General features: G+C 44.1%; 2 protein-coding genes across 3 annotated transcripts in view; one reads left to right on the top strand and one right to left on the bottom strand.

The window, feature by feature from the left end:
- LOC144934552 (dual specificity calcium/calmodulin-dependent 3',5'-cyclic nucleotide phosphodiesterase 1A-like) overlaps positions 1-3906 on the top strand; it is a 31714-nt gene extending 27808 nt beyond the window's left edge. The window contains exon 16 of one of the 2 annotated variants that reach the window (XM_078860470.1): positions 188-3906. In XM_078860470.1, the coding sequence (XP_078716596.1) occupies positions 188-369 (182 nt within the window). In that variant the 3' untranslated portion in view covers positions 370-3906. The remainder of the gene's footprint in view (positions 1-187) is intronic. The other variant, XM_078860469.1, reaches the window with a different exon arrangement.
- A 1223-nt stretch (positions 3907-5129) lies between these two features.
- On the bottom strand, positions 5130-18621 carry LOC144934334 (protein ITPRID2-like). Its single transcript, XM_078860017.1, has 6 exons — positions 18194-18621; positions 16620-16936; positions 12102-12304; positions 8578-9419; positions 6484-6547; positions 5130-5825 (listed from the first exon to the last, which is right to left on the bottom strand). The coding sequence occupies exons 2-6, from the start codon at positions 16916-16918 to the stop codon at positions 5674-5676; spliced, it is 1560 nt and encodes a 519-aa protein (XP_078716143.1). The 5' UTR covers positions 16919-16936; positions 18194-18621; the 3' UTR covers positions 5130-5673.
- Positions 18622-22771: the final 4150 nt, after the last annotated feature.

Genomic DNA, 22771 nt, shown 5'->3' with positions numbered 1-22771 from the left:
TATTTTGCTAACCAGGGTGGACTTGCTGTGATATTGTGCATTTTTGGTCATGGATGCTTCCCTTCCTTCACTGCCTAACCCCCCTCCACCACCTTGATAACAAAAGAACAAAACATCCCCCTTTCTGTTTTGTGCTTTGGTCGAGGCGATGGCTCACTTCCCTCGCTCTCTTCTTCCCTTTCCTCAGCCTCGGTCGGCGTCGTGGGGCTCAAGTTCATGGGGGATGACAGTGACCGGCCCCCGTACTGCGCCAGTTACCACACCAGCCCAAGCCCCCCGGACACGACGCGTCGTTCCAGCAGCACGGACGCCCGCACCAAAGCGCGCAGGCTGCGTCGCCTCAGCATGAGGGCCAACGTGCTACGCTAGCCGACACAGCGCGTTCCGTTTTCCCGTCACCGTCACTCCGCCGGTCCTGGCTCCTTGGAGGCGACGTGGAAGCGATGGTGACTGGTGTGGACAGTGCTGCCCCCTCTACCCACCAGGGGGAAGGAACAGGAGCTGGGATTGTGGTGGCGGTGGCGGCGGCAGCGGTGCTGGTGGTGGTGGAGGCAGCTGCCGCTTCAGAATGGAAACTTACGATTGAAGACTTCCGTTCCGCTATGCCGCTTCAATGTTTACAGGACGAGACATTTTGTGTTCTTAAGACAGAACCAAAGCTTCAGAATAAAAATAATATATATTATATTGTAAGCAAATTAAATGAAAACAAAATAACGTTTTTTTCTGATTCTCAGAGAACGTAGGAACCGAGGTAAATTAAGCCTACGAGTAGATACTGTGCTGTGATTCCCTCACTTGACCTCCACAGGCCAAGGAACTAGGGGCAACATTAAGAGCGAGACGATGGTCCAGTGTCTCCACTTTGAAATTCGCCACCACGGACCGCACGGAGGAGCACGGACACAGAGTTGGTATAAACAGAACGACCCCATCGCACGTAGGGCGCCAATTGTGCGATTCAGGCCCACACCCTTGTTGCCTTGGCCCAGCTGTTCACAGTCGGGCGGAGAGAGGACCCGCCTGTGCACTCCGGCATCGGCCGAGCGACCGTACAAACCGAACCATCCGCTGTGCGGCCGACTGCTCGAATCCGAAGGCCACGTAGTGGCACAGTAAGACTCTTTGCCGTACCCTTGTTGCCTATCGCTCGAAGCCGTGGACGTTGAGACAGAGAGCCTCAGAGGCGGACCACTGAACCCCCCCCCACTCCTCCACCTTTATTTACTGTTCTCAAGAAAACGCAGGAAACAAAAAAAAGAGTTGTATTTAATTACTTAGACTTACAAATTCAGGCTTACTTTTTCATGGCAGCAGCATTTCCATTTTGTTTTCAAAACACTGGTAAGGGTATGTCTGCGGAAAGCACGCCAATCATCGCACGGTGTAAACTCTGTGTTGGCTTTCGATTTAAAGCTTTCGTGACTGCAGGGATTCATCTTCTTGGTTCTTTCGGTAAAGTCACGTAGAATGGAAATACTAAAATAATAAAATAAAACATTATAAAATAATTCTCACGACGTTTCGGCCACAACGCAAGCAGCCGTCCTCAGGTGAAGAACAGGTCTGTCGAGAAGACAGAGTCTGAATGACAACCCCAGGCTTGGAGCGTCTCCCCCCCTCCAAGCCAGCTTAAATAGACGCTCCAAGCCTGGGGTTGTCATTCAGACTCTGTCTTCTCGACAGACCTGTTCTTCACCTGAGGACGGCTGCTTGCGTTGTGGACGAAACGTCGTGAGAATTATTTTATTATTTTTATTTCCATTACCGAAAGATCTGCGGTGGCTCTTCAGTGCCTGCATCTCATGAGCGTTGAGGCTGCGATGGCACCTCCCCGTGCACACCAGGGTAGGGGGCAGTGCTGTACCGCACAGCTGGACTTGGCCGCCTAAATCCACATTTGGTGTGAATTGTCCTTGCTCCCTTGTCACTTAAATCAGCTGTTAATGCCCTTGTCGCGTTCATCTTAGCTATTACATGGACAAGCATTTGACATTGATTGACATGCAATAAGGAGATTAGTGGACGTGGCTGAATGTCTCAGGGCTCCAATATCTGTGTTGGGAGTGCTTAGCCAGCAACACGAACATCTTGGGTGTCACATCCTGGGCTTTTATATATGAAACAAATAATGTCCAGGCTTCTGTTAATCCACTGTTCGATGAAGGCCTCACCACGCACTGACTAGTATGTGCTCTAGCAACCTGGGCTTTAACCTGGGATTAAGTATAGGGAATTGATATACCCTAAAAACGTGTTCATATTAGTTCGCCACTCATTTACAACTATCATCACCTCTGCACAGTGGGGGTGAATAACTTGCTGCATTTCCATGACAAATATAAACAGATCCGAGCCACGCCTGAAATGTGTTCCTCAAGCACAAATGTATAAAAAGTAGTTTGAACGCATACTGACGTTGGCTTCCATTACCCAGAAGCTAACCACCGTTATTTTGTAAGAACAAATAAGAAATTGATGGGCCCGCAGTAAACCTTAATGGCTGTCGTCTCTTCTGAGTCGGCCCCCATGACATCGCGACTGTTTCCGAGGGTGGGCCCGGCTTAAAGCAAAGCGGGCTTAGCCACCTTGGCCACAGGGAGCCACCACGCGGGCCCAGGGAAAAGTTGAACCGTGGAACTTGAGCACGCGCTCGTCACGAGGCTGCCGTGGGAATCCGGACTACGAAGTAGTCATGGGAACAAGAGGCACAAGTGGCACTAAGCCACAGAGCACCGTGAGGCAAACGAGTACAAGCGTAAGCAATTTATTTCTCAAGTTTATTCAGTAATTTATTTTGCCCGTTTTGGTGTGGGGGCCGGAGGGCACTGGTGTGCAAAAAAGTGACGGTAAAGGTGGCCTTTGTAGCCGTCTTGCATTATATTGCGTCATTAAACAGTTACGGCTCATTTTACACGTGTGTATGATTATTATACGATGTGTATTGTATATTAACACCGGTAATAATGGGAATTAAGATTTCCATATGTATTTCATGAAATGAATTGAGATGGATTTAATGTAATTTATTTTTTTTCCAATTTGTTCAACTGTATTATGACTGTAATTGTAACTACAAAAAATGCAGAAAAGTCATAGGTGCTGAACCATACACGGGTTGCATCAACAACTATTAAGCATAAGGCTGTCATACTGGATCTCAGTTATGATAGACTGGCAATGCTTAAGCCGAAGTCCAGCCTCAAGAGCGTTTGCTGCATAGACAATAACGTGAGGACACTAAAGTCCATTCCTCAGAAGAACTGGCACCATGGAGCTTGATGTGGTCTTTGTTTAACATGCCCTGTCCTGAAGGTCAATGACACCAAACCACCCGTTCTGGGCCTGACCTAAATTTGAGCCCGGCTTTGGCCATCCTCACAACCCTTCAGGTAACCTGGCCATTTTGTGTTCATGGCTCATGGTTTAAAATTCTTGAGAGAAATATAAATGATAGGGAATTCAAGAAAGATCACTTTTTTTAAAGACAAATATTTACATTAAAACTGCATTATATTAGGGTGGTTCAAGGATAACCTGAACGTTGAGATGTGTAGAAGTAAACCTAAGTGAATGATTCGTACTGTTTTTCAACGTATTCCCCTGCTACACATGCATTTGACCCATAGGTGTTGTGACACCTTATTGCCGGTAGCATATAGAGTTTTTTACAAGTACGCAGACATTGCAGGACATCTGCTTTCACATCCTCATCACGTTATATTTACTAATTTCTACTGTTAAACCTAATGCACCTAACACACCTATGCATGAGACACGCATAGCAAAAATTTACATCTGACATCGTGTAAATTTCAGTTACTGACATTTCCCTCCACCAAACATTTCATAACAATGCTGCCCCACAACGCGTGACAATACTTTTATTCCGCTATCTTGGAAAATACCCAGACTGCTTTGCACAGCCGAGATGTCACTTCACACTGGAGTTGCCAAATGTTGACATTCCAACTCCCACAATCTTCCAGCAGTGATCTATCATTCTTCTCCCATTATCTAGAACAAAAAGTACAGGTTAACCTTGAAACGCCCTTGTAGATAAAAGCCAGTAAGGGAGAGTTGGTCATTTGTTGAAAGGAAATAACATGTATTGCATCATCGTCCTACGCCTTCAAGTTTGTTTCCAATTGCATTTGTTTAAACCATGCGACCTTGGACTGGTTTTTACTTCACTCATTAGTAATGCACACGCATTTATTCACGAACTTTTAGCCTTGGGTAACTGAACAATGGCACTGTGAGGGTAACAATCTCAGTGCATCTTTGGGCTCCAGTTTTTGGTTACACTGTATTAAAGTTTTTTTTTATTCGTGCATTGACAATGGCGTCCATAACGGCATTTACTTAAGATATATTTGGCTCTGTGCGAAGATTCTCCTGAAAATGTGTTGATGTTTGATGCATTTTAAATGTTCATGAACTTTTTTGGCAATGGAGATACATGTCTTTGTTTTCTGTAACAAGGAGAATGTCGCAGACCATTTATTATTGTCTTACCCAGTACAGCACTGACGGAAACAAAGAGAGACCGAATACTGTGACTTCATTTTTTTCTCCATTTTTTGGTGTGAAATCTCTGCATTAGATGAATAAACAAATACCGTTTCATGTAAACCAATAAATCCGTTGTTGAAGGCCTTTGTGGAACGCTCAATTCACATTGATTCGTGTATTCGCTTACTGTGTGAGAATTATATTATCGTTAACAATAAATAAGCATAATTTTTTAAGGGTAGCCGAGGTAGCTGTCCTGGGACATCGAATTATTTTAGGGACGTTAATCGTCCCAGCTTTGACAGTTGCATAACAATAGACCGGTCAAGAAAGTGCATGTATTTACATGTTCTCCCTATCGGTGTTGTAGATCTTCGTCTTCCCATAAATGTCCTGGTTTTTTGTTTGTTCCAAACAGGTTGCGACACTCCATTTGTCTTTTGTGTAAAATCACTGCAGTTTTGTCATTGCCCAAGTAGGATAGGCAAGTGCTAACCCTGCTTTTGCCTTGAGTGTAGTCAGTTGATGGTGTAATGTTCAATGAGTTCAATGAAAATCCAGGCAACAGTTACTGCTGATAACTTGTAAACATTTATTGGAGCATTTATGTTTATTTTACTGTATCGTATTGCACAATTGTTTAGGACTATTTTAGTGGTGTGGTTTAGGTATCAGTAATCTTTATGATAAACAGATGCTTTGCGTAATGTCCAGTTCAGCTCATGACATACGTGATTACACAGTTATGCTTTTGTTGACAGCAGCAGAATGTAATCCAGCAAGGGTGATCCACCTGAGCTCATCTTACAAAACACACTTAAAACGTCTCGCATTGTGCTTTAACAGATGATATCTGGTGTAAAAGTACTTACGTTGGAATAACAATTAAACCAGTTTCTATTATTGTTGGCTTATTATTAAAACATTATATTAATTCCTGGAATCTAGTACAAGCATATTTAAGCAGAAGTAGTAGACTTTCTTTTACCAGGTCAGAGCTCAATGAGACAAATCCCTCTTGCAAAGGAAACCATGTATACATACAAAAAGATAAATAGATAATTAGATTAATAAATTAGGTTTCTCTCGTTAGACAATCTAACCGTACCAAACGGAGCCACGCATTTGTGTTTGTTCTTCACTAATGGCGACGATCGTTCACTCCAGGATCCACGTCTCTGCGGAATCTGTGACGTCCCCTGAAGGCGGTGGTGGAGGCGGCGGTGGCAGTGCAGGCGTTTGATCTCCAGCTGGCTCCTCTGAGTAGCCACTGCTGTCCGACTGCACGCTACTTGTTCGCACAAGGTCGGCTTTGGGGGCAAATGGACAGGTCGGACGAAGGGACAGAGGTCAGTGTAACCAGGTCACAGCATCATAAACCATGGTCCATTACACTTCATCACTACTGTCATAATCATTGACTGAAAAATCGCCCTACATTCAACTAATCTTTGACATTAGAAGCTAAGCAGGTTTGAGCCTGGGCGGTGTTGGGATGAGTGATCACCAAGGCTCCAAGAGTTGTAAGTGTGAGGCTGCAAGATGACCAGGAGGCAATGTGGAGTGTCACCACCCCCCTTGTTCGCGTGGTGGATTTTCTCCAGGTACACAGGTTTCCTCCCGAAAGAAGCCAAACACCCATTTGTGGAATTGGCTAAACATCCCAATGTGACAGGATCCAAATTGAAAATGCTTCTTGAAATTGGGCGTGGCTTTCCTGGATAAATGCATGGCATAGTTTAAAAGGAATTTTTAAGACTAATTTTAGTTGACATTGCCCGGTGAAATTCATTTTAGGGGTTTGTTATGACAGGAAGCAATCTTTAAAATGTGCGCCATTGACACGAATATAATAGCGCTCTGAGAATATATTAGAAAAACATACAAAAAAGTAATTACAGTGCATTTTTTCATTCAAAATATAAACAAGTTCGCATATGATTACATCAAAATGAATTTGCCACTGACCTTCAGCACCAGAACTCCCATCCACACACGCTCCATGCATGCCCTCTCCATCCTCGCTGCGCACCTGAGCATTACAAGACAACACAAAAGCCACCACATCATGCCTTTGCACTCGTCAAAATCTTCATTATGCTTATGAATCAAAAATCAACACCAGTATGTCGATGAGCAATAGCAAAACTAAATTTGCCTAAATCTCCGTGCTGTGAAAAAGAGCCATTGCCCAAAACGTCACCTATTATATCATTTTCATTCTTAAGGGAGTGTTATCATATATGCTCCTGCCATCCCATGTAGAGAACAATAAAACAAATCCAGATATAATTATTGACAGGTTTGATTGGGCAGCACACATCGTGAAAAGGGATAGCGGCAAATAGAAGATACCAGTGATGGAATGGCAGCAAAAGGAGGGAACACGTCTGAGAAGAAGACGACCACAGAGCTGGATCGATGAGATCAGCAAATGAGCAGGCGTGACATTGAGTGTGGCATCGTGTCACCATAAAGGATGGTGATGGTATGGCAAGGTTTTAATTCAGTCGTGGATAACACAAGCCTGATGATAAACATGATGAGCAAACGCAAAAAGTCAACGCAAAATTATAATGTTCAAGATGCAAGTTTGTATTTGAGGAGGGTGTGACCTGACCTGGAGAGTGGGCAAAACATTTTAATGAAGAAAATTAACATCTCGCTGACCACTGCAACATTGCCATCTGTAATTCGCAAAGCAATAGACATTAAGCGAATAGCAGAGTTCGTGCGACATTGCATGGACCATGATTAAAATAATGAAATAAAGAGGCAAGCAATAGCAGGTTGGAATGCTTTGGCAAGATGAAGAAAGAGAGTGTTGATTGCAGGTCGTTTATTATCCACCCATTGTGATGAGCAGATGACAACTGTAGACACGTTCACGGATGGACGTTTCAACAAAGGTGCCACCACTGAATGAAAATATATTAGTTTAGGCTTTGCAGTGAATAAAGAATGTCCCCTGGCCACGGATTGTTTTTTTCACAATGCCATACATTTAGTTCTCTGTTGTTTTCAGAAAAGCTCGTTGGATGAGCTTGTCCAGATTTTGTTATTTTTCTCCACTTATATTGCAATGAGCAGGATCACAGTGAAGTATTGAGCCAAGAGAAATATAATGGCATAATCTAAAAGAAAAAGCATTTGTCATTCCACTAATTGCAGAAATGAGTCTTAAACATGTTGGGACTGCACAAAGAGCTCTATGGTATTTAAAAATAACCTGCCAAAGGAGTATTGTGCACTTAAAAGGGTACTTAAGTCAAGATCTAGATGACATCATGCCTAATGCCACCACACCTTGGCATCATTCCCTGTATTCTGCTGGTGTGGCAATCTTTACACCCTGATTCCATTGTCCGCTGTGAGCGGCGCATTTACAATGAGTAAACAAATATTGTCAATTAGTAGCCACGCATAAGCTATTCCAATACACTTTAGTAAACCTGTTATTTTAATAGCAATAATAATACTGTAATTTGGAACATGTGGCATTCGCATCATTCTTATAGCGCAGATCTATAAGAACGATGCTATGTTGCACTGACAAGTAAAGTCTGCCAGTTGCTATGTGGTTTTAGCCCTTTCATTCATTTGTAAATAATAAAAAGTGTATCTGAAAAATTGGAATGCGACACCGGCACACTTCTTCTTGGTTCTTTTGGTAAAGTCACGTAGAAGGGAAGTAATAAAATAATAAAAATAAAACATAATAAAATCATTCTCACAACGTTTCGGTCACCTGAGGATGGCTGCTTGCGTTGTGGCCGAAACGTCGTGAAAATTATTTTATTATGTTTTATTTTTATTATTTTATTACTTCCCTTCTACGTGACTTTACCGAAAGAACTAAGAAGATGAATCCCTGCAGTCACGAAAATTTCAAATCGAAATTTAACCGGCACACTTGGCATACTCTTTTTCCCGAACCGAATCTTGAACATCCACCATGAAGCAGACGACTTGCGCTATTTGTGGTTAACGCACCGACTGCCGCGCCTTCATGAAGCCCAATCCTCCTTTTTACTCGAAGCGGAGGTGCCGTTGTCCACTCACCTCGTCCATCTCAAACGAGTCCTTCCGGCACGCGTCGTCGTGCTGCAGGGATTGTGGGAGATGTCCGCCTGGGCACGATGCTCCGCCTGAGTTTGCGTCGTCAGCCTCCTGCGGGGCGCCCGCCGGGCCGAGCTCGTCTGTGTGGCAGCCACCGTCACCATTGCCATCCCTTCGAGGTGGTGGTACGAGTGGAACGGCTCTCTTGTCGGTCAGACAAGCGTTCTCATCACGGGACAGCTCTTCAAAGTCTTCCATGCCGTCGTTTGAATATTCCTTGCTCTTCTTGCGAAACGGTCTTCCCACTGACCTGACCACACACTTTTGGCGGACAAAGCCATCACTTTCTGGCAGTTCTTGAGCATCCACGTGTTTTTGGACGTCATCCCTTTCCGTGTATGAATTTAAAGTTGTGCGGTCAAAATTTTGTTCACTGGTGGCCTTAGAAAGGCATTCGTTGTGGCCGGTCTTTTGAAAAACCCCTTGCTCTGTGGGAGAAGATTCAGGTGATTCGATGTCAGCCCAAACAACAAGGCTGTGACACGAACTTTGGTTAACGTTGTGTGATGTCACCGTGGGTTCTTCCACCACACTCTGCCAGGAAACGCTCCTCCTAAGCTGCCGAATCAACCAGGCCCTGCCCGAGTGTCTGCCACACCTCCTTTCGTTTGCGTCATTATCGCCGCCGACTACTTTCTGGCACGGCGATGCTCTCGATTGTGTCGACCCTGACATCGGCTCCAGATGAAACTCCCGAGAAGCTGGATTTCCAGCCCCTGCATCCCATTCTGCTAAGTTCATGGTAAAAAAATGAGCCGGTAGTTTGTGTGCAAGCTTGAAACGATCTGAGGACACAAAATTAGTTCAGATACTGTTAATGAAATAGCTAGTATTTGTGTGAATTGGGTGGCACTTTATTGGCTAAAATCAGCTGTGATGTAGTTGTCATGGCCCAGAGCTTTCCAAATTTCATGGCTGTATCCATGAAAAAAGGTATATTTAAGTTACAGTGTAATTGCACATGTTAAAATACTGCTGTACAATGCTGTTAACTGCATGTACTACTGTATTCCCTATGGGAATTTGACATTTATTAAAGCCTAAGATTTGAATACAGTAAATCCTTAATATTTGCCCGAGATACATTCCTAGACAATGGCGCATATATTAATACTTACAGCTTATGAGAAAAAAAGGTTAAGGGGGCATGAACATATTTTTTTAAACATGTAAACTGTATGAACATAAACATAGTTAAAATAGCACATATAAATAAACAAGCAAATACATATTTCGCAGTTCGTAATTGCAAACGACTGTAAATGAAAGCACTAGCGTGTACACAGCGCGGCACGGACAACTTTGGCGTGCTACGGCCGCGAATATTTAAATTACAACCCCGCGAATTTAAAATAGCGTAACAATACATTTGTTGTAAATAGGCATAATCGGTGCATATTAACAACCTGCGAATATTAAGGGTCGGCAGTACATTAAAAGGTAAAACATGACGCCAAAAGGCGCCTATTGGCGTCATCTGGTCCAACCCATGTGAGACTAGGCTCTAAGGAAAGCTGTCTCGGGTGTGGGCCAATCAACTTCAAGGACAGTGCAAAAAAAGGTGTCAGTTTTGTTGCCAGATAGAAGGGTAAAAAAACAATTAGAATGTGGGGATTAGAATAATCACATGGCACATCCATAGACCCCCCACCCATGCATTCGCATGCACTTATAGTAGCCCCATCTCACCATTGACTACAACTCTGTTCACAGCTACACACAGTATTCATAGATCCCCTGCCCAACTATGTAACCCTACTATTGACAACTGCATGTACTTTCAATCGGGTAAGAACACATTGATTCCACGTCATCACACATAGTATTAATAATTGTTATTCGTATGTGCAATACATGTGTTGCAGTGCATTCTATTCAATGCAGAAAATCACATCACATTACAAGTACAGTGCATAGGGTTGCCAACTCTTGACTGAAGCCATTCTGGAAGATGTTTTTATTAATTTAGTTTCTTAAAATAGCCTATTTAATATCTCGGATTGCTTTCAATAGTCACCGGGAGATCAATGCCAATTCTGGTAGAGACTCCCGGCCAATCCGGGAGGGTTGTTAACCCGACCAGTGCCGGAGGGTGACGCTGAATAATGCACCCTGAGTTACTGCCACTGCCAGATGGATAAACATTTGAAAATTGCCACGGGGGATATAAAGACAGCACACGAAATGCGTTGTACAAAATCATACATCCTAGCAAGTAGGTGTGTGGGACAACGGTGTCAAACAATGGTTCTTTCAGTAAAGTCACGTAGATGAAAAATAAAAAAAATAATAAAAAAAATAAAATGAAATAACTAAATAGTACGCCGTTATTTATTTATTTTTTAATCTAAGTGACTTTACCGAAAGAAGCAAAGAGCATGGATCCTTGCAGTCACGAAAACTTCAAATCTAGAATTAATGCAAGATGTTTAAAGCATTAAATAGAGTAAAACTAGCAACTGTTGTACCCGTGTGGAAAAAGGAACGGGAAATCAAATAAATAATAAAAAATCGGAACTAAAAGGAGAAGGAATTGAGAAATTGGAGCAAAGGGTCAGGAAAGATGAAGAGGCTAGAAAAAAGCCTCGTCGCTGCACGGAGCAGAGTGTGTTTTCATAGGGGGCAGGGAGAGGGCAGCGATTTAGAGTCAGGGTGGCCACACAGAAGTCACATGATTTACAAGAGGCTTTAGGGATGGTTTAGACATATAGAATTGACTGAGGAGACGCATCTGAAATGTGTACTGTCCACACTAATTTTGTATGGAAGGCAACCCCACGTGATGGGCAGAGCATGACTTTGATTCTCCTAAGTTTATATGATATTGGAGATTTGCTTCTTATTGCTGTGAACATCTGTGTAAAGCAAAGTAGGAGATCAGCAGTGTCGCTGGTTGCCACGCATGACAGGTTTTACTGAATGTTACTTAATGCGCCTTTGGTTTAATTACTGACTTCGCTTCTCACTCGTCGAGGGTCAGTGACCATGTCCCCAAATGACCACAAACATGTTGGCGAGTCAAACCGGTTGGTTGGAAAACCATCTTCACCCCCATTCTATGCAGGTAAGGAACACATTTGCAAAGCCTATTTTAAGCAAGTTTTGCATTTTTGGTGTTTTTAGTTTTATCCGAGCCACCTACCTGGATAATTGAGAATTCACTATTTTTAAACAATGACTAAAAATCACGCAACTTTAGGTAGCTGTCAGGGAAAATTCATTTGCTAAATTTAATATAGTCATGTTTGATCTGGTTTGTGTCTCCAAGTTTTAAGCACTACTTTGATCATTTTGGCAGGAAAGCTCATAACAGCAACACAACTTGAGACCAAAATTGAGTCAATATGAGATGATCAGAACATGATTCAATCCTCCTCCAGAGATGTATAATTGCATTTCAACCTTCGTTTGAATGCATTAAGAGCCGTGCAATGCCTCTGCGTGTCTCATGGCAGTGCTGTCCACACCCAGGATAATCAGGTGGTCCTGATCATTGCGCCGCGCCAGGGTCTGCTGCAGGAGGTCGGCACTGATGCCCTGGGCTCGCGACGGTGCCTGCAGGAAACGCTGGGGGACACGAGCCACGGAGTCGGGGTCCTCGTCCCCAAAGCCCAGGCTCAGCAGCGTCTCCTCGGCGTCCTCCCGGCCCAGGCTCAGCAGCTCCACCAGCCTAGGTCGCCACCAGCACCCAGGAGAAAAACGGACATCGCAATGTTTCCACTGCGCTCACGTTCTCGTTTTGCCCTTGGCTGTCAATTGCGCTGGATACCAGGGAGTTGGCCGCGTGCCTCACACTAAATGTATGAGTATAAAGACATTAAGCAACTTCTAAATGAGGGCAAAATGCATGCCGACAAGAACATCATAATTGGTTGACTTAAAGGTGAAAGTGGATTTTTAAAAAAGAGCAGAAATTAGAGGATGATTGGTACATTTGGCATCAGAGTGAGAGACCTGGAGAAGAGAATGTCTCATCGTGTTTACAGTTAGCAAAAAAGGAGTCGAAAAAATGGACATTCAAAAGAGCCCAAATGGGAAGTACAGTATATATGAATAAAATTGCCTTGATTTTCACGGACAAACGTCAGACAATTAGATATGTCTCTGTCCTCTGCAAACTCCAGCAGAGGAAGCGATTGCAGGCTGTTGCTATGTAACATTACCAAAGAAAGGACAAAGCTAATTACAGGCGAGAACAAGACACTCAACACCAAATGTGTAGTTCAAGTTCAGCAAGTGGGGGTGGGAATTAAGATTGATCATGAGAAACAGATAACAACCTCTCGGGAAGACAAATTGTGATATACATTTCATCAATAATAATAATAATAAATAACTCGCATCTACATGGACAGTACACTTAAAGTTGGCACAAAGTAGATAAGCAAACAGAACAAAATATCTGAAACCACAAACAAACATGATGGGAAAGAAGAGATGTGCCAATAAGAGACAGAATAAACATAACTCTAAAAAACTTAGGAACTTGTTGAGATTAAAAATTACGGAACACAAGACAAGCGATTGGAGAAATAAAGTAAAAAGACGTAAATGAAGGATGTAGAGTATTAAGATTTAATATTTGCTGCCACATATGGTGATTATACCAAGCAATGAAAATGTATTACAGGAGACAGTTGAAGAAAATGTATTACAGTCAGACTTCTCCACAACTCTGGCTGTCGCCTGATGAAGCTAGTTGTGATTACTGGCGAAACTTCGTACTCAGATTGTAAATGTTGTGGCTTGGCTCTCCAACACACCGGTTAGTGCTGTACTAGTGACGAATTGGCATGTTCTGTTTACGTGACAACCCTTACTAGTTGGCTGTGTCGGGTGGTGACGGGTTTTAACAAAACATTTCTATATAGTTACGCGATCTAACCCAAAAAACCTCTTATGGATGATATTGGTCGCGAAAGTCTACGTGTTAAATAGTTGAAGAGGTTAACAAAGTTGGACTCGGGTGTTGTACGTGGGTGGCTTGTGCTTTATCCGGGCCACATTTAACTATCTGACTCAGGTAACAGCTTTTGTAGGTGAATCGCATTCGATCCATTTGCCTCGCATAATTACGATAAGTCAGATGCCGTGAAGAAAAAAAACATTCTGAAAGTGACTCATCTGGCCAAACGGATATGGATACATTTTGTCATTGTCCGCTTCAAGTTTCTGGGGCACTCGATCAGCAGAGAGTGGGCACGGATCCCAGTATTGCGTGCTAGGAGGGTGAGAGAGGGGAACGCTAGGAGGGATCAAAGCAGCGGATGGGGAGTTTGGCTGCTGGGTTTTTATTACATAAGATGTCGAGCTACTTGCACTGCCTATGCCAACGGGTCTCCAACAATTCCCCGTGCCTCCACACTTCCCGATTACAATTTTTACTCATCCGCTGACTTATTCAGTGCACACATGTGTTCATTTGCACGTGATGTGAGTGCAATTTTGAAATACAATACAATGCAATTAGGATTGTGTATAGCATGTAATCGCGATGGCAGCTCAAGACGCTGTACAGAAACTGTGGACATATTTATTTATTGGCGAGAAAGACCATCAGTGATTGACAGAAGAAAAGAGACAGGTCAAAAGTCGGCATTTAACAGGGGGCAGAGAATTCAGACCACGGACATCTCAAGAAGCCGTCTGTGAATGAGAAATATTTGATGTAAGACCTTCAAGGAGAACGGTTTCACATTGACATCCACTGCTTTTCACAACCCAGGATTAGTGGCACCCTTCCAATAGCCAACAACCCCACGCTGTCCCCTGATGCCTCAAGTTATGTTTAACTCTGGATATAATTTTCATCTAGAGAGACCAAGACAAAAGAGGTATTGTGTTCCTCTTGAGAGTTTACTGTTGTACTCGACATACATGACAGCCGTCTTAATAGTTTTGAACGTTATTAATTTGTTTCCATGCATTCAAAAGGCATTTCCATTCTTCACTTTCCCTGAAGTGTAATTAATAAACTGCACGTTATGCAATCATATCAGCCAAACGCATAAGCCGTCAACGCATTGCGAATATAAATAAAATACAGTACACTATAAAGGTATTTACACTACACCCATTTGTTTAAAATAATAATTAATAAACTGTTGTTAATGAGAACGCATTCAAAATACATTATTTTAGCCCTTTATTTTAAAGTAAACTTTGTAATCTGGTCGGTGTGTGTGTGTAACCAGATTTGTATAACTTTATTGGCACTAGGCACACGATATTAGTGTGTCTTACGTTTCCGGAGCCGCCTCATAATCCCGAGAATAGTTTAGTTTGTAATTAAGTTATTTAAGTTAATATAACAAAAACAATTATAATTAAAATCTTCCCGTGCTCTGTGCGATGGGCGTTGTTTTCCAGCCTGGTGTGTCCCAGCTGAGTTTGAGCCCCGTTTTTCAGTCACACACCTCATCGTCGTTATCATCGTCGTCCGTCCCTTTAATTGTGCAGGTTTGCGGGAGCATTAGCGGTGCTGTTGGAAATCAACTCTGTCCACCACTTGCGGTGTTTTGTGATCTGCACGGCGCTTGCCAATCATTTCGCATGCATTGTGTATTGACTTAGTCCTTCCTTTATCCGGTGAAACTTCATGTATAAATAAAACTTGTTTCCTGCAAAAAATGCCGAGCACAAATATTTCCCCTTGAGTCATTGACCGTTGAATCATTGAGCAATGACAAGGAACTGTTTTTCACTTTTAGTGTTAAAACATCGGATATTTATCAGGATAAAGCTGAGTAACTTCAACATGTGGAAATTTTTCATAATATTTTCGTATCCTTTGCCTCTCCAAATTAACTCTTAACTCACAGAAACTTCATTTACATTTTTTTGAAATGTATCATAATAAGATATACATAGAGTCAAACATTTTCCACAATGGATTTTCTCATATTGTTATCATTCGTACGTTTAAACTATGGGCATCACAGCCTTTCCTCATGTGCATTGGGGGTGAGAGCTAGAGCAGAATGCATGACAGACAAAAACAAATCGTATCGTTACTCAATCTGTTAAGACTCGTCTACGTTTTGTTTAACACAGTGTGTGTCGTGCACCCCTTCCCGCCAATGCCCCCCGCCCGCTCCCACCCACCAATTCGTTTTTGTACATGACACTCATTTAGACAAGGTCACGCTGCAGGGTTGTGTTTAACAGGTGTTGGGTCCAAGACACACAGAGATGGACTGCACATGGGAGAGTCACGGTCCTAAGTCTCGGTGTGTTCATCACAAAGATGCGACTGCCGAGTGCCGTGCCACAGGGCAGTGCGAGCGTTCTGTCCACCACATGTGTCATAGAATGAGACCACGCCATGCTCATTCCCGCAGCACTTAGCATTCCTATTGGACAACAGTGCTCACCTCCAATTGGCACGGATGGCAACGTACGGTGAGAAATAGTTTTCAACATTGATACATGCACTACATTGATCACGAACTGTATTTTGCTAGTGAAACATACTTTAGGAACACTTAGGGAGGTGTATAATCATATTGACACAGCCTCCAAGTCCCTCTTGTTAAACTTTATTCCACCTATGCATAGTTCTAAGGAGGATGTTATATGACCAAGGATAAAAATGTTTTTAAAAAAGCTATTCGTGTTAGCGTAACATAATGTGCTATGCACCTGGAAATCTGATTTACACTGCCCAGCCTGGTGAAGTATGGTAAAACAATCACCACTACCTTCATGGAATGGGGAGGCTTTCATCCATAAATGGGTTAACTGTTCTCATTCCTGCCTATTAAAGTTATCTCATTTAGCTTCTATACTGTACTTTTTTTTCTGCCCTTGCCAAACAATTCATTTATTTGTGATGTACAGCACCTTGAGTACCTTTAAGAAAGCCACTTCAATGTAATCGAGTGTTATTTTAATTTTGGTGTCGTATCTTATAAGCAGATCACTCTTTATTACAACTCTAGAAATGAAAGAAAGGATGCAATACAAACAAAATCAATGCTCCTCACCAATCCTTCGTGGAGAACTTGGTGTGCCTGCTTGGGTACCGATTCCCTGAGCCAATGTGCTCCGTGCCATCGTGCCTCCGACGGCCGCTTGTCCGTTCCGCCTGCTGCCCGCGTGAGACCTCCTGTGGCCACGAAGAGGCACCGGTACGGGCCCTGTCCTCGCCGCTCGCGAAAGGGACGGCCTCCGAGTCCAGGGCCCTGCCCTGCCAAGAAGAGCGGCTGACGTGCCAGCGATTGCGCCTTGAGGAGGAGGCAGCTGCGCTGTCGTGACGGACGGACATCTCTCCCGTCTTCTCCATCGCCTGCGATGAGATGCACTGCATATGGGGGGGTGGGGGGTTGCGGTATAAATAGTAAATGGTGATGCCGTTTATTATGATAGGGATGAGATCTGTTCCCAGCACTGGGCGGATGCTTTGTGGGTATCACTGCGTGTTTCCCGTCATCGGGTAATGCTGTCTGGACCTGTGAGTGGGTGTCTCGTAAAATACCTGGGGACAGTACCGGGAAAAATGTCGTCAGAGCCGAGGGCTCTCAGGGAGGCGCGCGTGTTTGTGTGCAATGATGCATAGGGGAGCTGTGATGTCAGTCATGTGACTGAAAATCGGAGATGGTTTTTGTTCCTTTAAAAGTTTCAGCTCTGATTATGCAGACATAATGCAAAACAAATGGTTGTTGATAGTTGTCGCATACATCTCTGGCGCAAAGTGCGGGCAGGTGTGTGGGCTGACATTCTGGAGGGTTTCATTATCAAACTGCGCGCATCAAATATCCCTCCTATATCTTGATTTGAAGCTTTCGTGACTGCAGGAATCCATACTCTTTGGTTATTTCGGTGAAGTCACGTAAATAATACATGACTTTACCGAAAGAACCAAAGAATATCCCTCCTATAGCCTGAACAGACTTGGAGCCAGTGGTGTTGGCAAACACCTAATAAGGCACACAAGGAGCGAGGTGGCCAGCATCACGGCCGGCCGCCTTTGTCTCCTCAGTAGCTATGTTTACACACCGCACCAGGTACTCAGTTGAGGATGAGGCCACTTGGAGAGACCTCGCACCGGTTTAGATAATCGTCACCTGGTATTGGTGGTGGCTTTGAGCGGGAATTGAATTGGGGGTGGCCCGATTCGCCTGCACCCTGATGCAGGCAAAACTCACAGCTTCGTCCACGCAATAATACCACGCACATTATGCAGGACAGGTAGAGCAAATGTATCGTAGTTTTATAATTGAACACAAAAGCGCCAATGAAAAAAAGTCTGACCAAAACTATTACAACGCGCATACTCGCTGGAAATCTGCATGCAAGCGAATTCCCCGAGAGGACAAAAAATAAGCCGTGAAATAAACAGTGGCATCATCACGCACGTGGTGCACAAGCCCTTTAATAACTTCACGCTGAAGCAAGTTTCAATGCAAAGCAAGCATATGTCAAAAAAATACATGATAACGAAAGGTGTGGGCACGAATGCCGTTTAAACCCGAGCCCTCCTGAAAAATGAAATCACAAACACGTTATAATTTAACAGATGAGAGACACAGAGAGAGAGAGAGAGGACAGTCATACACACCCTGTGATGAGTAGCCGGCCGTGCGGAGTGACGAGTAGATCGTAAGAACAAAAATAACTTGTGGCTGGGATAGTTGTTTTGTGTCCAGGATCCTCTTCCACCTCGTGCGCGGCCCTTGCGGACAGACCTGTGGCTACCGGCGAGACTCTCAGTGCGGATCCTGACGCCACGCTTCTAGATCTCCCCGGGGTGCCCTCTTCTGCGCGGCTCGCTGCTGCTGCTGCTGCTTCTGCCTCTGCTGCTGCTGTTGTTGTCTCAAGGAAGCTAAGGTGACGGTCACGAATGAACAACAGAAAAAAAACCCTCCTTGTTCTCACACTCGGCGGCGCGCTCCAGACGCCAAAGCGTGACGCACGACGATGCACTTGCAGAACTGACTCCTCGCGACACTGCCCACGACAGCCAAAACCTTCATCCTGTGTCCTCGCTGCTGCCCCACCCAGCCCATCGCAGACCCCCCCACCACCACTACACCCCCCCCCCACCACTACACCCCCCCACCACTCCCCACCCCACACCCCCCACCCACCCCCACCACCCCCCATCCCCTCCCACCCCCCCACAACTCCCACCCACCCCCACCACCCCCCATTCCCTCCCACCACCCCCACCCACCCCCACCACCCCCCATCCCCTCCAACCCCCCCCCCACAACCCCCACCCACCCCCCAAGTCCCTCTACCCATCAAATTGTTCTGTGATGGCATTACGTGAAGTTAATGTGTAAAATGCGGCTGAACTTGGCCTCTGAATGGAAATGGAAATTAGGCAAGGGTTTCTGGCAGAAGACGGGCTCAACTGGTGCGTGTGTTTTGTTGTTTCAGTCTGTGCTTGTTTGCAGGCATGTGCTGCTGATTGGTCCCATGTGAAGTTATCGCAGTGCAATGATGCAAAGCCACAAATGTTGGTCGTTGTGCAGGATAAAGCCATTGTTAAGTAGTAAACACGCCACCTATTAGGTTACCATTAAACGTGAAGGAAAACAAAGCGCAATTACATCTTCGTACGCGTTCCAAATATTTAACGTAGATGAGTGGAGTGGGTTTTCTGAAAGCTACGTTTAAGTTTCTACTAAATACACTCTCTGCGTGGTGAGTCAACACCTCAATGTGTTTTACAAAGTCAAACCTACAGTAGTAAAAGTGTGAGTGATGCTACAGTAGTTAGCACACTGTACTGTGAACGCGGTGACCTGAGTTTTATCCCTGACCACAGCTAAAACCAGTGGTAAATGATAACTGGAGCGGTCCTGTCATCCGCTTCAACAATCCACATTGACCAGCATGGTGAAGTATAATCAACTCCCACCATGACCGAAACAGTGTGCAGACTACTTCATTTGGCAATTGGATTAACAAAGGATCGTAGGTTATGTTCAGGCACTTAATAAATGTTAAAATGAAATGAAACATTTATTTTATTTATTTTACCGGGTAAAGCCCACTGGGCTATATAGGTCTTTTTCAGAAGATACCTGGCCACAAATAATTGTTCAACGAAGTGGCTTATCATGTAGAACTAGCCAAATACTCTAAACACACGTTTCTTAAAAAAATAGTGGAAAAAATGGATGCATTCATTTTGCACTCACTATGTTTGGATATTAGAACATACAGTCGTGGATTATTTAGCAGCTAGTTTGAATGGCGTATTATATGAGTGAGGATTTGTGTTGACTGGCACAGTGTAAGTGCGTTCCATAGATACAATTTGATCCAAACCAGAGCTGCAAGGTTGAAGCGTTTGGTTTCTCTTCGGGCCACTTTGATACCAAGCGATACATTCACCATGGTCTGACTGCTTTGGGAACATCAGCTGTTTTAGAGCAGGCACTCCATGAGCTGTGTGGTGTACCTGATTAATGATTTAGTGTCCACTAAGTACTGTAGATGTACGCACATATATTATATTACAAAACAAATACAGGACCTCACATGCGGCTGCCATATGTAAATATGTTAAAGCACAAATACAAAGATCCTCCGTGTAGCACACACAGACTTTCGGAACAAGTGCTGTATGCACATATGAAGCGCAAGAGGGGGGTGGTGTGGCCAGCACCACACTGAAGTTGATACACCACGTGATGTACACTAGACCGGTCCAGATAATCACCACTGGCCAGGAGTCGAACTCGGGCGGCCGGGTTTGTAGCACAATACTAAGCTCTACGCCCCCAGGGTACCAACATAAGCAAAGCTCCCCCGTGTAGATTTAAACCAGGTTGATGGGGCAAGACACACACACGCATGTACACATATTACCTACTGTAATTCGCTGCTGTCAAGGCTGCATGTTTCCATATCTCGTATTCTCGGAGTAAGTGATCTTTGCAACAGTGGCATTTACTGTAGCATGCACACATGCTTTGCGTTGCAAATGGGAGGCAAGACAGATGATACGTATGGAAATTACCGCATGCATACGATTGCAATGGGCTTAGTGGTACTGTTATTGATTTGATCTGTTTCCCCTTGGAGACTAAGTTATCCAAATTACATCTTGTAAAGCTGGCTGGGATATTATTTTCCATTTAGGGCTATTTTAAGAATCGTGCAATGAGTGCATTGTGCATGAAGAACTTGTCAACATAGGTTATTTAAAATTAAGCTGTTTTTTGTTAATAATTTCCATTGTCAATAAGAGCTGGCAAATTACGCTGCACATCCAACACAGAGTCTATGACCAAATCACATGGAAAGTGCCCATATCATTGATCTTAAATGCTATGCAGGTTTGATACCGGATAGTGCTTGCATGGGCGACAACGATGCAAGAAACATGTGTTCGAGGCTGCGGGAATACATTAGAGGCAGAAGGCAGTGTTAGCAAATCCATTGTGGTACTCTACCATGCTCCAACGTCTATGCTGCCTGCAATCACCAACCTCTACCAACCAGCATTGTGAAATATGGTGATATGACCTCCACTACCTTGGCGGCGTGGTGATGTCCTTGTCCAGCAGTGGATAGACAACAGGGCTGTAGATGTACACCTGAAATCTCAGGCTAGAGTGGTGGCAGATTAGTTAATATACGGCAGGGGTGGGGAACCTTTTTTCTGCCAAGGGCCATTTGGAAATTTATAACATCATTCGCGGGCCATACAAAATTATCAACTTAAAAACTAGCCTGTTATATTTGGTCAAACATTTAATTAACTCACCCCTAATGTGATGGCTGGAACTGCTTCTCTTTGGTGAGGCGTGTGATGTTAGCTGGTATTGATGATGTTGCTACTCGCACTGCTTTTCCAGGTTTGCTCCTAGATTTATTGAATTTCGAGTCCCGCCTGCGGTTGCCTTGGCAGGGCCAGACCACATGATTTTGCGGGCCTTATACGGCCCGCGGGCCGGACGAGTTAATCTCTAATGAACCTGAGAATTCCCGGCCACAACTAATATCAGTGGCAAGAAAATAGTTGAAGCAATCCCGGGCCCCTACCTGGCGAAGTATGGTCAACAACCTGGAAGACGTTCACGCAGCAGTGGATTGCCCGCTGTAAAGTATTATTATTTTCATTGTATTTACCTCAAGGTGTCATCATGCTCTGTTAGGCCATATAAAGTACTCAACTTCTGTAGCAGTCCTTGGCCATTGGTGGAAATTCCATGTTTTTTGTCAGGAAATAGTCCCGTGATTCTATAACCGCATGAACTTTAACCCTCGCTCTGCTCAACACATTTGCTTCATCATCACCCATGATTCCTATAATGCTGCATGAAGGCCCTTACTGAGTCGTCACCATCTGTCACCCTCTTGCGGTGGAACAAACCACCTAGCACCGCACACGAGCAGCAGATGTCATCACTCCACCTCCACGGTGAACATCCATTCGAGCGTGTTGCACATCGTTTAGAGCACAGATATCATGTGTTTGTGCTTCTAGCAGCTTACCCTAAAAGCTGCACCGTTAAATAACGTGCACATCACAATCATCACGGACGTGACAGTGGAACAGTGACAGTCGCCGTGGCTATTGAGAGAAGCCACACCATCTGACTCTTGTGCACAGAGGCGGCTGTGTTGTGTTTTATTCGGTGGGTGGGGGGTTTGGGTGGTTTTCTCAAAAGGCTGACGTAACTTTTCTCGGGCATCAGAAAGGGGTCGCCGTGACAACGCTCCGCCAATCACACCGATTCTACTGCCCGCCCCCCCCTCTCCCGTTAGGGGAGCGGGGCGGCCGGGCCCGTTTCGCACGACCCCGACGGTGGCACCCCGGCTCCTGGCCACACGGAAACCGCCACGAAACGCAGCACGCGACGCCTTACGGTTGTTATTTTTCGATTTAAAGCTTTCGTGACTGCAGGGATTCATCTTCTTGGTTTTTTTTCCGGTAAAGTCACGTAGAAGGGAAATCATAAAATAATAAAAATCAAACATATTGTATTGTTTTATTTTTTAGAATAATAAAATAATAAACATATTTTATTATAATAAAAATACAAATATTTTATTATGTTTTATTTTTATTATTTCCCTTCTACGTGACTTTACCAAAAGAACAAAGAAGATGGTTTGTTATTTTTTTACTTCCATCCCACTGGGATTTTTGCACGCAGCATTGATATACGGTGCT

This window comes from Lampetra fluviatilis, chromosome 10, assembly GCF_964198595.1.
Source record: "Lampetra fluviatilis chromosome 10, kcLamFluv1.1, whole genome shotgun sequence".
Lineage (NCBI taxonomy): Eukaryota > Metazoa > Chordata > Hyperoartia > Petromyzontiformes > Petromyzontidae > Lampetra > Lampetra fluviatilis.
This window is presented reverse-complemented; position numbering and strand designations above follow the sequence as displayed.